At 47.7% G+C, this 16,035-nt stretch overlaps 1 protein-coding gene across 4 annotated transcripts in view; it reads right to left on the bottom strand.

The window, feature by feature from the left end:
• CC2D2A (coiled-coil and C2 domain containing 2A) overlaps window positions 1–14,644 on the bottom strand; it is a 131,544-nt gene extending 116,900 nt beyond the window's left edge. For 2 of the 4 annotated variants that reach the window (XM_044945624.2, XM_006054939.4), the window contains exons 1-4: window positions 14,477–14,644; window positions 7,093–7,152; window positions 4,627–4,710; window positions 1,882–2,002 (exon numbers count right to left, since the gene is read on the bottom strand). In XM_044945624.2, coding sequence (XP_044801559.2) covers window positions 1,882–2,002; window positions 4,627–4,710; window positions 7,093–7,131 — 244 coding nt within the window. In that variant the 5' untranslated portion in view covers window positions 7,132–7,152; window positions 14,477–14,644. Of the gene's footprint in view, window positions 1–1,881; window positions 2,003–3,123; window positions 3,218–3,611; window positions 3,788–4,626; window positions 4,711–7,092; window positions 7,153–14,476 lie in introns of those variants that run through there. The other 2 variants (XM_044945626.2, XM_044945625.2) reach the window with 2 other exon arrangements.
• Between the last annotated feature and the right edge of the window lie 1,391 nt (window positions 14,645–16,035).

Below are 16,035 nucleotides of genomic sequence, written 5' to 3' on the forward strand. Positions count from 1 at the left end.
TCCAACCGGGGCTCAAACCCATATCTCTGTGTCTCCTGCTTTGGCAGATGGGTTGTTTACCACTAGTGCCACCTGGGAAGCCCTTATCTCCCTCTAAACCCCCTTATTTACTGTGTATTTATCTATTTAGAATACTGCTGCTGACAAGTGCTCAGCTGTATCTGACTCTTTGCGACCCCATGGACTGTAGCCCCCCAGGCTCCTCTGTCCATGGGATTTTTCTAGGCAAGCATACTGGAGTGGGTTGCCATTTCAATCTCTAATTTAGAATACTAATGCATATTATTTAAACATTTAAAACAGCACACACTATTTAAAATGTTTGCACATCCTCTTGATTTGATCCTCACAATCAACCCCATGGTGATACTGAAGTGTTATCTCTCCCATTTTAGAAAGAAGGAAAGAATTCACATTTCACAGAGCCTTTATTCCTGGACACATTCTGACATTTTCTTCCCCCTTGAGCTTAAAACAGGTAATTAAATATTCCATAGTTGTGCTATGGACTGAACTGTCCCCACATTTGTAAGTTGAAGCCCTGACCCTCAGTGTGACTGTATTTGGGGATAGGGCCCCTAAAGAGGTCATGAAGAGGCTATGCGATGGGGCCCCAGTGCAAAAGGGTTAGTGTCCTTCTAGGAGGAGACACCAGAGGGAATACACAGGGAGATGGCGGCCACCTACAAGACAGGAAGAAAGGCCTCACTGGAGGCTGACCCCGTGGGCACCTTGATCGTGGACTTCTAGCCTCCAGAATTTGTGAGAAAATAAAAGTTTGTTTTTTTGAGCCATCCAGGCTATGGTATAGTATATTCGGGCAGTCTGAGCACACCAAGATAAACTGTAATCTTTGGTAATGAACAATTCTGTGCATTTAGGAACGGAAGCAGCTGTGTGGACTAAAGCGTGGTTCTGCTCTAGTCACTTGTACCAGTCCTATTGTGTTATTGCTCTCAGATGGGAACCGCATTTTTCTTAGGGTCGGACTTCAGATGAGCTTACTTCCAAAAGCTCTCTAATTTCCAATAGGTACTTTACTCCCCAGCTTAGTTACAGGGAAATAGGGTAACAACTGAGTAATAATTATGTAACAGTTAAGAAGTGTAACACACTTCCTTCTCTGGTCTAATCCATTGCTTGAAAAAAGGAACAAGGACTTCCCTGGTGGTCCAGTGGCTAAGATTCCCCAATGCAGGGAGCCCGGTTCAATCGCTGGTCAGGGAACCAGATCCCACATGCCACAACTAGAGATCCTGCATGCTGCAACAAAGATCTAAGATCCCATGTGTCGCAATTAAGACCCGAAGCAGCCAAATAATTAAGTAAATAGATTTTTTTTTTTAAAGCAACAAGTGAGGGGTAATAATTTTCCCTACAATGAGCAGATAATGAATAATGGTCACTGTGTTGAGGAAGAGTAATCCTGTGGTAAAATACAGGCCATGGTTCCTGGAGGGGAAATTGAGTGTGTATGTGTTGTGGGAGGGGTTGGGGGAGGGATGAGAGAAGGGGCCCTCAAAGGACAAGGTCTCTGAGAGCCTCAGAGACATCCTCAGATTTTCCATCATCAGATTCCAGTCCCATCATTGACAAATATGCCTTGCTATTTCACCTGCCTTTGAATTTCTACCTATCTGATTATTTGCTTCCAAAATTCTGTAGCTATATAACTATGTCCTGTGGTTGTGTCCTGTCTCCCAGACAGATGCTAACCTAGAAATTTACTCTCAGAACTGGGGTGAAGTGTTGTGGAGGGTGGTGGACACGTACCAAAAAAAAAAAACAAAACAGTTCCCATGACAAGTGCCTGTGTTGCTCTGTGCCAGTCACAGGAGGCAGCAGATAAATACCGAATGAACTGAATGCAGAGACACTTACTCCGGGCGCCCCGTCGGCTCGTCATGCCCAGGAGGCGGGTGTCAGAGCCCTCTTGTACCGGCTCCTGTTGGTCCACAGGGGAGTTTTCCAACACCATTTCCTCACGGCCGGCAGCCGGCAGCTGTGGGCATAGAGTCAGAGGTTGTGGCTCCCAGAGCTTTGGTTGACTCAGATCCTGTCTCGGGATGAGGTGGGTCACTTAGCAAAGGGACAGGCCTCGATCCTATTCAGATCTAGATAATCCTGGTCTCTGTCACCTGGATGTCTGTGGTCACCACCCTCTCACCCCACAGGAAGCAGTGGTGATCTTTTCTCTAAGAGGTTTCTTGTTGGAGAGAGTGACCCAGGCATCCTAAAATAAAATGAGTATTTTCACTTTTTCTAGGTACAATGTGTAGCACTCTGTAAAATTTGGAGGAAAGGGAACTATAAAAATCGGGATCAGACTGCTTGATCCCAGCCCTAACTCATTTGGTGAGAGAGTATGCTCGGTTGTCTGATTCTTTGCGACCCCATGGACTGCAGCCTGCCAGACTCCTCTTCCTCTGTCCATGGGGTTCTCCAGGCAAGAACACTGGAGTGGGTTGCCATTTCCTACTCCAGGGGATCTTCCTGACCAGGGATCGAAACTGCTTCTGCTGCATTGGTAGGCAGGTACTTTACTACTGAACCACCAGGGAAGCCCATTTGAAAGAAGCAGTCAAAATGTTGTGGGTTAATCTAAGGCAAACACCAGCCTCTGACTCCTCCCGCAGACTCTTAGAGGAGGGTGGGCAGGTGAGCAGAAGGAGCAATGGAGGCCACAGGTGAGTGATGGCCTTTGGACCAGCCAAAGGCTGGCCTCTGAACCCCAATGTACAGTGGGACTCTGGGTGAGTTAGTGAACTGCCTACCTTCCTTCCTCACTGTAAACGAAGGGAAATAAAAAGCCCATTCACTGAGATGCTGCTACCTGTCAGGCACTTGGTAAACCACAGACATTCTGACTTAAATAAATGTCCTGGGGTAGACCTGAGACATCTGATATATATTAAAAAATCCTCTAGTGATTCTGAAGTGCCACTGGGGTTAGAAACCGTCCCCCAGATTTCTCACAAAGCCCGGACAACTGCACGTGGTCTTGATCAGGGCTCCTGTGCAGTGGAGGAAAGACATGTCTCTGGAAAGTGCACACCTTCTCTCCATCCCCATGCCTTCCTCCAGCTCAGTAGCTGCACCTCCACCCTGGTCACCCCTGCTCACTGTGCCTGTGGCCTTGGAACTGGGAACTTGAGCTCTTTGCTTCTGCACTGGCTCATCTGCTGTCTCCTTGGGGCTCCCTGGCCCCCGGCTGGCCCTGCAGGAAGGGTTAAAGCTCCCTGAGTGGCCAGGGGACCAGCCCTCTGGCCGGGTACCACTTCCCTCCCCCCGCCACCCCCACCGGCCCGCTCCATCCACCAGCAGAGAAGGAGGCGCCAAGGCCCAGTTTGTCCCAATGGGATGGTGCTGGGTGAGGCAGGGAGCTGAAAAGGGGGTCTATCTCCAGACTTCAGCTCTCCCACTGCCCTCCCCACCTCCCTGGCTCCCCCTCCAGGCAGTCGCATCACGTGACTGCTGGCTCAAAATGGCGTTCCCTCTTCCTCCCTCCTCCCTTGCTGGCATCTGGATTTTCCCGATCAAACTGCCCCTCCACGAGATCTTTCCTGCCTCCCTCCACAGGGGACGACTCCTTGGCAAGGGCATCTATTTACCTTGAGAAGGTGGCTCTTACCCAGGATGCTCTAAGCCAGGAAGGGCAGCTTCTGAGGGAGAGCAGGGCCAGGGGCGGGACCACCAGCCAGCACTCCGCCCGGGAGAAGGGGGTTGGCCTCTGGTTTAGACCGAGCCGGAATTTGGGCTTGGAGTTGGAGAAAGTGGGAGTTCCCAAGATTTGTTATCCTGCACTGCCATCTACTGCACATCTTAGTTTATGGCCTTTGATGATGTCGACTTAAAAAAAAAAGATGCACGATATGGGAGCTGCGAGTTAAGTTTTATTTGGGCCAAAATGAGGACTGCAGCTTGGGAGACAGCACCTCTGATAGCAGCTTCTGGAGAAGCTGCTCCAAAGAGGGAGGGGGAAAAGACGGTATATTAGTGATTTTGGTAAAGGGTGGGTACATGCAATCAAGCACGTATTTTTTTTTTTTTGTAGAAAGTTTCTGCTGGTCTCGTGAAGCTTCTGCTAGTCACGAGAAACAGTCGTCCCCATGAAGGAGTTTAGTGTTTTTCTAGATACAAGGAGATGTAAGAAGTGGGCTCGTAAAATCAGCTCCTGAGAACATCTGACTATGACCTATCCTGCCAGTTTCGCAGAGCACAGAGCGCCTCCTGTCTGCTCTCCACCCTGAACTCCTCCAGGGGATGTTGGAGGTCAGTGGCTACAGCAGCTCGTGCTTTCATCCTGGTCGAGGCAGATGGCAAGCAGCCATGGCAAGTGCTGAGTTGCGGTCGACAATGACGGTACTGAAGGGCCTCTTTCCAGCACTTCCAAACTTCTCTCCAGGGATGGGAGAAACCTTAGGGGAAAGATGCTCCAAACGCTGCCCATGGCTTCATGGTGAGGGTCATCCATGAGGCCCTTCACCTGGACCACCCACCCGCATCCCTGTCTCCTCCAGAGAATCCCAAGTGCTGGTACCCACGGGAGGCCGCGCGGCCCCTCTGGATGCGGTGGGCTCTTCTCCGACAGCCCAGTAGGCAGACGCGGGCTTCTGCCGTCCCTACCTGCTTCTTTCTTTTTTGTCTTGGAACCTTCAAGGGCTTCTTCTGTCTTTCCTCTTCTGCATCCTCACCGTTGTCAATGAACTCCTTTGTGAAAATGCAAATGGAAGTGTGGTCACTTAGTGTGTATGTGTAAATCAGAAAAAATGGTAAGAAAGGAAGAGGGGTGGGATTCTTAGGTGTTCCGATGACCGCCTTGGCCTGGACCCTACACCCCCTACTGCCGAATGTGGCTGAAGGGGCAGTTGACAGAGCTACACAGCCACCATCTGCTTTGCTCCAAAGAGACACATTCTTGAAAAGTTGTATCCAGATGGAAAGATGGTCAATGAGATGGTGTTGGAGATTCCATGGCCCCAGGTGCCCATTCAGGCCTGGGGCATTAACTGGGTGCTTACTGTGTTCCAGGGGGCTTTCCTTGTGGCTCAGATGGTAAAAGAATCCACCTGCAATGTGGGAGACCTGAGTTCAATCCCTGGGTTGTGAAGATGCCCTGGAAACGGGAAAGGCCACCCACTCCTGTGTTCTGGCCTGGAGAATTCCATGGACTGTATAGTCCATGGGGTTGCAAAGAGTCAGACACGACTGAGTGACTTTTTCACTTTCACTGTGTTCCAGGCCTTGTGGGCACAAGAGGTGCCTGGTGACTTCCTTCAAAAGTCATAACATCATGAAGGCCACCAGCAAGTGGATCTTCCAGGACCGATGTTCTGACCCAGATGGAGGCCCCTAGCCCAAGAAGACAGAATCAGCCTAAGGGTTTCCAGGCTTGGGCTTCTCTGCTCCCAGCCTTACAAGCCGGTAGAGGTTAATGAAGGTACGTGTGAAATCACCATGGATGTTTGGACTTAATGGAAATTTTTGCAGGTCTTTTTGAAAGGGGAGAAATCCTGTAACAGTGCCAATTTGGTTTCTTTTTCCACATGATGCTTTCTAAATTTGTGGTCAAAAGTTTTTAAAACTGAAGCTTCTCTAGTTTCCAGCTTTAAAGTTTTCTAGTCTGACTTTTTCAAACCAGAGCACAAGCACCTCTGAGTGTAAAAGAGGTTGCGGGATGAATCTAGAACCTCTCCTGCGATACCAGATTTATTTGACATTTTTTTCCTGAAATTGGGAAATTTCGGTACTTCTGCTGGAATTTGGAACACAAAGCATGGATTTGAATCATATAAGGTTTCAAAGAAATGGCATACAGTTTGCTGGGCTGGGCTCTAACCACACCACAGTGTGCTTGGCCTCAGTTAGAGGAGACCTGAGCCTTAACTGCGGAGGGAAGTGAGGTCCCAGCCAGGGAAGGGGCACGGCCTTTGTCTACAGGACCTGATCCAACTGACGTCCGCTGGGTGCGAGCCCCACCCTCTTTTAAGCCTTCTTCTTCAGGGCCTACCAGGAATTCACCAACTTGGATTATAAGACATTAATGTTGAGTGTGCAACTATGGCTCTTAATTCAAGTCAAAGTTCTTATTGACTTAGATCGGACTTGTGAGAAATCTTCATATATATATATATATATATATATTTTTTTTTTTTTTGGCTTTCCAATCAAGTTTCGATCCTCCATCAATGGAAAGCTGTGCAGAAGGACCTCAAATTAGACCGAATGTGAATTCCAAGAGGACTCAGGGTTTTTTTCAGTGTTGTAGCGCCAGGGACCAGAGGCACAATCCATCTTTGTTGCGTGAATGAATGAACACAGCTAGATGGAGCTAAGTTGTTAGTACTTATCTTGCTTAAAGTGAGTCTTCCTGGTCTGATCTGGATTCCTTCAGGCTTGTGAAGTACATATTGAAAACAGCATATTGTCCCATTTCTGCCTCTGTGGTCTCAAGTTACTAAGCACTGGAGCCAAGAGAGAAGCAAAGACTGAGAGGAATACTTTCTTTTCTGTTTGGTGGTCTATAATCTCCAAACTGGAGCTGGCCTTCCTCCTCTGCTCCAGATGGTGTTTAATGATGTTTTGCACAGAAAGAGTTAGAAATTGCAGGACCCTGTGGGGATTTTATTAGCTGTCATAATCTATAATTGTTACCCTCATGTTGAATTTCTTTGGAGACCAGGTGCTTCAGCAGAACTGGGCCCTGTCGTAGGTGGTAACTCAGAACTGCTGTCTGTTGGAATTCACGAAATGATGACAAAGCATGCTCAGTCAAGTCCGACTCTTTGTGACCCCATGGACTGTAGCCCGCCAGGCTCCTCTGTCCATGGGATTCTCCTGGCAAGAATACTGGAGTGGGTTGTCATGCCCTCCTCTAGGGGATCTTCCTGACCCAGGGATCGAACCCGCATTTCCTGTGTCTCCTGCATTGCGGGTGGATTCTTTACCTCTGAGCCATTGCGGAAGCCCTACACTTGCAGTATGTGTGCAATAAATGCTTGTTGCTGGCCTAACTTCCATTCACCAACACGTGTGACACACGTGCATACACACACTCACACATCTGTCAGGTACATCTAAGCCACCACTCACCTCTGTAATTATTTTCACTTTTTCTTCCTTGGACTTCATTTTCTCGGAGGTGGCTCCTCCCTGACAGGCAAAGAACAAAGAAGAAGTCAGGCCCTTTGAACTCAGCCAAACATCTTTCTTCTTACTATTGACAACTCTAAAGCTAACCTTGATGGCTAGGGAAGTGTTTGAGCTGAGTCCAGCCCCAAGGAATACATTCTTAGGCCCCAGGCCTGATGGACATGAACCCCAGAGGAGAAGGAAGGAGGCTGGACCCTCAGTCCCCAGAGCTTGGCAAGGAACCTGGCTTTCCTGTGCAGGAGGTGGGACTCAGGAGAGGGTTCTGCCCTTGGTGTCCGACGACCCTGGTGGAAATCTAGCTCCGGAACGATTATTTCATAGCCTCTCCTCTCCCTTCCCTGGTGGATCAGACGTTAAAGAATCTGCCTGCAAGGCAAGAGACCTGGGTTCCATTCCTGGGTTGGGAAGATCCCTTCGAGAAGGGAATGGCTACTCACTCCAGTATTTTTGCTTGGAGAATCCCATGGACACAGAAGCTTGGCAGGCTACAATCCATGGGGTCGCAAAGAGTCGGACACGCCTGAGTGACTTTCACTTTCCTCTCCCTTCAAATGTCCACCATTCTGTCCCTCCTCACTCTCTGCTCTTGGCTTTGGTTCTCATTTCAAGGGCAAAGAGGTGAGGCCAGAGAGGCCCCCTTCCCTCCCCTGCCCCACCCCACTGAATCATGGCATCCCCTCTGCTTCCAATAGCTCCTGTGGTCTGTCCTGCTCCCATCTGGGCCAAGGTCTCTGCCTGGGTCCTGCTTCCACCCTCTCCCTGTCCAGGACCTTGATTCAGACGGTCTCCCCCCTTTACCTGCATAATCCATTCTTCCTGCTTTTTGGGTTCATTCCCATCTGTGTACAAAGGCCGTTTCCTTAAAAAAAGCTCTCTCTGGGTTTCATGTCTCTTTCTACCCATCACTCAATTGTTCAGCCCTCTACAAGGAACTCCTCAGACCCTCTCTTTCCAAATCAGTGTTTTGAGCCCAGCACTTCCTGACTGTGCTCTTGCCAGCATCTCTGAGTGTTGCAGAAACCAGTCCTCGAGAAACCAAGCACCACTCGGAGAGTTGGAGAACTCAGGTTTATTACGCTGGCGGGCCCAGAGGAGTTAATACTCCAAGATCTGAGCCCTGAACAAAGGGGTTACAGAGCTTTTGTAGACAGACTACAATGGGCAACACCAGCTGTTAATAGGCTGGTTTAAACTAAGAGATTTCACGTGCACGCAGGAACAGCAGTCAAGACGGGGAGAGGGGTGCCTGATCTTTACACTTGATTAAACAGGTTTGCAGGGGCTGGGCAGTTGCAAAGAGCAGGACAAGTGTGAGTGAGATAAGCTCCAATTCCTAGTGTTGTGAGTCCCCACTTTCTGAGACTACGTGACCTATATGATCCAGACTTTGCAAGTTGAGTTACAGAGGCAGAAGGAGAAGGAGGCTATGTAAAATTTTAGCTTTTCTTCTTCATGAGGACCTCCGCATCACCATGTCTCATGTTCAGTCCTCAATCCTCAGCTTAGTTGCCCCATCAAAGGCGGTAAGTAAGGAAAGTGACTCGTTGCCTTCTTTTTCTTGCAAGACCTTCTTTTCTTGGCTTCTCAGGCACACTCTTTTCCAGTTCTTCGCCTGCCCACTGCTTCTCCTGCTCAAACTGCTGGTCTGGTGAGCACCACGCGTGACAGTGTCTGGGGAAGAGCCTCCCTCAACTCACTCCCTTGGTGAGCGTGTCTCGTCTCTTGACTTTAAGTACTGTCTGCCTACTGAAACTCCCCACAGTTAGACCAAGGTCCACACATCTCCCCAGAACTCCAGACTCAAGTATGCACATGCTCCACAGACACCTTCCTGTGTGTGTGCTCAGTCACTTAGTTGTGTCCAGCTCTTTGTGACCCCGCCAGGCTCCTCTGTTCCTGAAATGTTCCAGGCAAGAATACTGGATTGGGTTGCCATTTCCCACTCTAGGGGATCTTCCTGAGCCAGGGATTGAACCCGTGTCTCTTGCATTGGCAGCCAGATTCTTTACCACTCTACTACCTGGGCCCCAAACAAGCTCCTTGTCATCACCCTGAATCTGCATGTCCTGCAGCCTTCCTTGCTATACGGCACAGTTCAGTTCAATCATTCAGTTGGGTCTGACTCTTTGCAACCCCATGGACTGCAACACACCAGGCCTCCCTGTCCATCACCAACCCCTTGAGTTTACCCAAACTCATGTCCATTAAGTTGGTGATGTCATCCAACCATCTCATCCTCTGTTGTCCCCTTCTTCTCCTGCCTTCAATCTTTCCCAGCATCAGGGTCTTTTCAAATGAGTCAGCTCTTCACATGAGGTGGCCAAAGTATTGGAGTTTCAGTTTCAACATCAGTCCTTCCAATGAACATTCAGGACTGATTTCCTTTAGGATAGACTGGTTGGATCTCCTAGCAGTCCAAGGGACTCTCAAGAGTCTTCTCCAACACCACAGTTCAAAAGCATCAATTCTTCGGTGCTCAGCTTTCTTTATAGTTCAACTCTCACATCCATTCATGACTACTGGAAAAACCATAGCCTTGACTAGATGGACCTTTGTTGACAAAGTAATGTCTCTGCTTTTTAATATGCTATCTAGGTTGGTCACAACTTTTCCTCCAAGGAGTATGTGTCTTTTTATTTCATGGCTGCAACCACCATCTGCAGTGATTTTGGAGCCCCCCAAAATAAAGTCTGCCACTGTTTCCACTATTTCTCTATCTATTTGCCATGAAGTGACAGGACCAGATGCCATGATCTTAGTTTTCTGAATGTTGAGCTTTAAGCCAACTTTTTCACTCTCCTCTTTCATGTTCATCAAGAGGCTTTTTAATTCTTCTTCACTTTCTGCCATAAGGGTGGTGTCATCTGCATGCTATAATGCACAGAACTCCATCTTTTCCCCCACCAGGCCAGAAACATCGGAGTCATCCTTGAGTCCTCTGTGACTCTCACACGACACATCACGTCCAGTCCATCAGAAACCTTACCTGCTTCACCTTCATATTATATTGAGAATCCAACCAGCTCTAAACACCTCACTGTTGCCACCCTGGTCTGGCATGGTTATCTCTTAGGGACTTTTTGTAAGAGTCTTCTGATTTAAGCTTCCCTTTTGGCTCAGCTGGTAAGGAATCTGCCTGCAATGTGGGAGACCTGGGTTTGATCCCTGGGCTGGGCAGATCCCCTGGAGAAGGGAAATGCTACCCACTCCAGTATTCTTGCCTGGAGAATTCCATGGACTACGGTCCATGGGGTCACAAAGAGTCGGACTCTACTGAGCGACCTTCTCCTGACTTCTCTGCTTCCAGCCTCACTTACCTACAATCCATTCTCTGTATTGAAGCCAGAGTGAATTGTTTAGTGTGTAAGTGAGGTCATATCATTCCTTTGCTCAAAATTCTCCAGTGACCTCCCTCTTTTAACAGAGTTAAGCACAAAATCCTTCAATGGTCTACAAGGCCTTGTAGGATCTACACTTGAATCCTCTTGGCTCCGAGCCTTTGCAGTGGATCTGCTTAGAACTCTCTGTCCCAAGCATTTTCGGACTCTCTCTCTCTTTCATTTCCCTCAAGGCTCTGCTCATATTTCATTTTATCAGAGAGACATCCTCCCTGAATGCTTACAATAATTGCCTCCCCGCCACCCCCTTGGAGCTCCTCAACCACCTTATAGAGATTTCTTTTTCCATGGTATTTATCACCAGTTGACATATATATTTATTTGTTGCCATCTGCCCATTCTCATTAGAACACAAGTTACAGGAGGGCAGGAATCTTTGGTCATTGTTTAGCCCCAGAGCCTAGGACTGCTGTACCCAGTAGACATGATAAATGTTTGTTGAATGAATGACTAAATCATTCTTTTCTGTCCGTGTCTTCCTTGGCCACATTCTGGAGCCCTTCGGCACGTCATTGTCATCCTTGAGATGCTGAGAAGATTAAAGGAGAGAACGCAGGAGGAATGGCAGGGCTGACATATTATAAGCCCTTCTTAATAGCTGTGGAATTGGAATCTTAACTGGACTTGGTCACGTAAGCAGCTCATCTGAAGCACTCAAGCTTTCTTTGACCCTAACGAGGAGTTAGAATGTTGAAGGGAAATAAAACATCTGAAATTCTATTGTCTCCTGTTCAGACCTTCTCACAGGCTACAAAGAATGGAGGAAGGGAAATGCCGCAAGCAGCCAAGAAAAATAAAAGGGTGAGGAGGTAATCTAGAGAGAACCAGAGGGCAGATAGTCAACGTAAAATGCTACAGGACATGGGAACTCTCTGAAGCACAACTCTGGTAATTATGAAATGGGGAAAAAAGAACTGTGCAATATTTTAGTGGCTAAAAAAAGATCCTCCATAAATTGAAAATGTTACATATGAAAGAAATAGAAGCAGAACATGAAAAATGTGATGGGGTTGATTTTTTTTCCTCCGTGTGTATTCCTGATCATTACCTTTGAATGAGTTTCCAAGGAAATCAAATGACATCAAAATTTATCTTGTTATGAACACTGTTGCTGAGAAAACAAATCAATACTCCCTAACGTTAATATGCAGCTTGTCATCATCATGCGTATTGAGTGTGTGTCATTAATAATATATTCCTCCTGCAACATCAAAATGGGAGCTGTGGTTCAGTGTAGCCTTATTTGTGCTCTCTCTAGATGCACTTTATCACTAGGGCTCACAGGAACACTTCCAGCCAGCAGTAAAGGCCTTTGCACAGGAGGCGATGGAGGATCCTCTGAGGTTAAGCTCGGACAGGCTCCACGATTTGCCATTATGATTATTAAACGTCATGTTCAGAACTTGACCGCTGCAGCCCTCCTCCATGGCCCCCTGCCTCTCTGTTTCAGCACTCAGCCTTGTTTTGTGATGCCAGTAACTCGTCTCTCTTAGTCCACCATTCTGGAAATACTTACAACTGAAAAGCACAGAGGACTTCCCCCTTGTGAAAGGACTTTGTCTACTTTAGGTCACCGGTTTATTTAGTTTAACTCAATGCAGGAAACCAAAGATATTTTTCAAGGAACGTACTGACACCTTCACCCAAACAACCGGACCTTCTCCAAGGGCCATCAAGTGATCAGAGTCCTACCCAGAGCATCTTGTGGTAGATTCTATAGGACGCAGGGGAAAAGGACGGAAAGTATACGAAGAGGGTGGCGTTGTATGCGAGGCATTTCAAACTTGGCTGCTTAAAAGATAACATAACAGGTTCGATCTTCTAATATCTCCATGAAAAAAGAAAGAAAGATAATATAATGTATGCACCCTACTCCAGAACACCTAAGACATAGTTTTATAGAAAGAGTGAGGACTTTGTAAACAATTGTATGGACCTGGGTTCAAATTCCAGCTCTATTTATCAGTTATGTGATCTGGGATAAATGCCTTCAGCCCTCTGAGATACATTTCTGTATCTGTAAACTTGTGATTATAATTCCTACCTCGATAAGTGATTGTTTTATTAGGGTTAAATGATAGAATCTCCATGACTCAGGGCTTCGCTGATAGCTCGGTTGGTAAAGAAGCCGCCTGCAATGAAGGAGACCCTGGTTCAATTCCTGGGTCAGGAGTATCCCCTGGAGAAGGGATAGGCTACCCACTCCAGTATTCTTGGGCTTCCCTTGTGACTCAGCTGGTAAAGAATCTGTCTGCAATGTGGGAGACCTGGGTTTGATCCCTGGGTTGGGAAGATTCCCTGGAGAAGGGAAAGGCTACCCATTCCAGTATTCTGGCCTGGAGAATTCCATGGACTGTATAGTCTGTGGGGTAACAAAGTGTTGGACATGACTGAGTGATTTTCACTTTCACTTTCTTTCAAATGATGATAGAATGTATGTAGTAAACTGCCCATCATGGACCAGGCTGTCAATACTGAAAAGTGGTATTTTTAAGAAAATGTGATCCTAGAGGGGGGAAAGTAGAAGAAAGTTATAGGGAGGGTAAAAAAAAAAAAAAGTGGGGGGGTGGAAATGGAATCATATGAAAGACCTTAGGTGACATCAGATCTTCCAGGAATGCCTTCGGTTCTCAACTTTGAGTCATTGGACCGAATAACACTTCTCACCCTCGCCTCAGCTGGCCCAGGGCAGTTTCCTTTCTGTTTCCTTTTAGGGTGTTTCTGAAACCTTCCTGTGTCTTAAATCCCATGAGCCTTTTCTACCCATGGACAGCACTTAGCTTTTTCTGTCTTATCTTGTTAAAGCCTGGACCTCTGGGCAGGTCGAAACACACCCTGTTTGATTTCTTTACCTAATTCTCCAAGTTCTTCCAGCCATTGCTTCCTAGAGTAAAAGGTGAGTGACAAGCAGCTTTATAGAATCATTTTATCAGCTCAATATAGTGAGTATGGTCTTCAGAGTACATATAAACACCGCATCTGAGCTGTGGGATGATACACGCCCAGTGCATTCACTGCGTGAGCGCGAAGTGCTTCCGGGCCCTCCCTGGGGGTCATTCCGCGGTGCTTTGAGCACTCAAAGCCTTTCATAAATCTCCTGTGGCAGTTATCTCGCTGTGCTGTTATCTGTTCATAGGTCTGTCTCTCCAGCAAACTCCGAGCTCCTGACCTGGTCTGGCTCCCTTTTGCACACTCTAAACTTCAACAGCTTGCTGAAGCCTGGTGCCCTGGACTGTTCAATGCATGTTTGGTTGAATGACTCCTTAAATAAGCTCGAGGAGATCCATTTGCCAGAGATTTCTTTCTGGTGCTGAATTTACTTGCAGAAAAGTTTATATGAACATCCAGTAACATCCATGGATTTCCCCTTAGGCTTTATCAGCCTTTCAGAGCCCCTCTTTGCAACGAAGGGAAAGGATCAGCTTAATTCGCAGCTGATAGAATTCTTTGTCTCTGGGGGAGAGCAGTCAGCCTTTGTCTGTAGCAGCCCTTCCTCTGTCTAATGCTGAGGAAAGTGAAGCTTGCAGTAACTAGTACTTTGCCCCTTGAACCGACTCGCACGAAAAGACCCAGAAATGCAGCCTGCAACCAGTATTTCTGGGAGACAGGAATGCAAGAGGATGGCGGGCACGTTCCAGGAAGGAAGTGGAGGGAGATTTTAGAAGGCATTCTCCCCCAGGGGCTGTCATGAGCTGGACTTACATTTCCTGCAAGCTAGGCACCAGGCAGTGGCTCTAAGCAAAGCAGCCCGAGTCGTGCTCCATGTTTTCATCTCAGAAGTAAAGCATAAATATTATAACGACAAGGACTCCTATGTTTACAATTCATTAAATCGGCTCAGGGTATCCAGGGGAGAGGCTGAGCTCCGAGCCTGCGCTAGCAGGACCTCACTGCTCCAGCCCTGCTCCCGGGAGGAACTGATTTACCTTAAGGAACTTTTCAGGGCACTTTGCAGATTCTGCTTTCTGTGTTGAAAGTGGAGCGAGACGGCTCTCCCTGATGATGCTTCTAAAAAATTCCGAAGGGCAAAGGCTGAGTGTTGGGGCGGCTCCTGGGCTGCTCCCTGGGAAGCTGCAGCCACGTCTCAGCAAAAACACCCGCTTAGCAACCCGTTCCTAAGGAAGGTCACTCCACGGCTTTTTTTTTTTCTTTTAAAGCGACAGGTTACTTCTAGCACAGAAGCACACACCAGGGTGAGCAGAAGCGCACAGCTCACAGGAGAAGCACACAGAGAATGAGCCTGGGGGCGCTGGGCAGACAGGAGGCCAAGTTTTCAGAGCAGCCCCCTCCCTCACGTTATAGGTCACTGGGCACTTCTGATCAATGGCAGGCAGGCAATGCTCAGAGATGGGTGGCTTAGAATCAGGAAGGGTCCTCGTTACAGGGTGAGGATGTCCGACTTGTCTGCCTCTCATGCTCCCTGAGGTTGGTGTGGACTGTTCTCTGGTTAAACGTGGAAAATTGAATGTGTGAGATGACTCTGCTTATTCTCTGAATCAACCTGAACTTATTGAAAGAGGAGATCACTGGTAAGGCTCAAAAAGCAAAGGAAATGGAAAAAGAGGCAAAGCCAATGATTGAGGACTGGAATGAACAGACCAAAGAAAGCCACACGCCGAGTATCCTAGGACGTGTGTATGTGTGTATCTGGGTCCTTCTGTGTGTGTCCCTGTCTGTGTGGGTTTGCGTGTGTCTCTGGGTCTGTCTCTGTGTGTGTATATATCTGTGTGTGTCTGTGTATGTATTTCTGTGCGTGCATCTTTGTATATGTATGTGGGTGCATCTGTGTGTCTGTGTGTGTCTGCATATGTGTGTACGTGTGTCTGTCTGAGTGTCTAGGTGTGTGTGTACATGTGTGTATCTGGGTGTATGTATCTGCATGCGTGTGTGAGTCTCTGTATGTGTATGTGTGTGTATCTGTGCGTGTGTGCATCTCTCTGTGTATGTGTGTCTCTGTGTATATGTCTAAGAGTCTGTGTCTATGTGTTTGTGTATGTGACTATGCATATATGTGTGCCTGCGTATATGTATCTGTGTGTGTGTGTTTATGTGTGTGTGCATCTGTGTGTGTGTGGGGAGGGGTGGGGTGGGTCAGCTAGGCACCAGAATGAGGGCATGAGCTGGTCTGCTCAGCAGCACTTCAGAGAGGCCCAGGATTTCGCCCTGCAGTGTGCTGGGCTGAATTGTGTCCCCCGGAAAGATATGTTCTAGTCTTAATTCCCAGGACCTCAGAATGTGACGTTGTTTGGAGACAAGGTCTTTACAGAGGTAATCAGTTTACAGTAAGGTCATTAAGCTGGGTCCTAATCAAGTAGGGGGCTTCCCTGGTGGCTCAGCTGGTAAAGGATCCGCCTGCAGTGCGGGAGACCTGGATTGGATTCCTGGGTTGGGAAGATCCGCTGGAGAAGGGATAGGCTAGCCACTCCAGTATTCTTGGACTTCCCTGTGGCTTAGCTGGTAAAGAATCTGCCTGCAGTGCAGGAGA

This window comes from Bubalus bubalis, chromosome 7 (assembly GCF_019923935.1).
Source record: "Bubalus bubalis isolate 160015118507 breed Murrah chromosome 7, NDDB_SH_1, whole genome shotgun sequence".
NCBI lineage: Eukaryota > Metazoa > Chordata > Mammalia > Artiodactyla > Bovidae > Bubalus > Bubalus bubalis.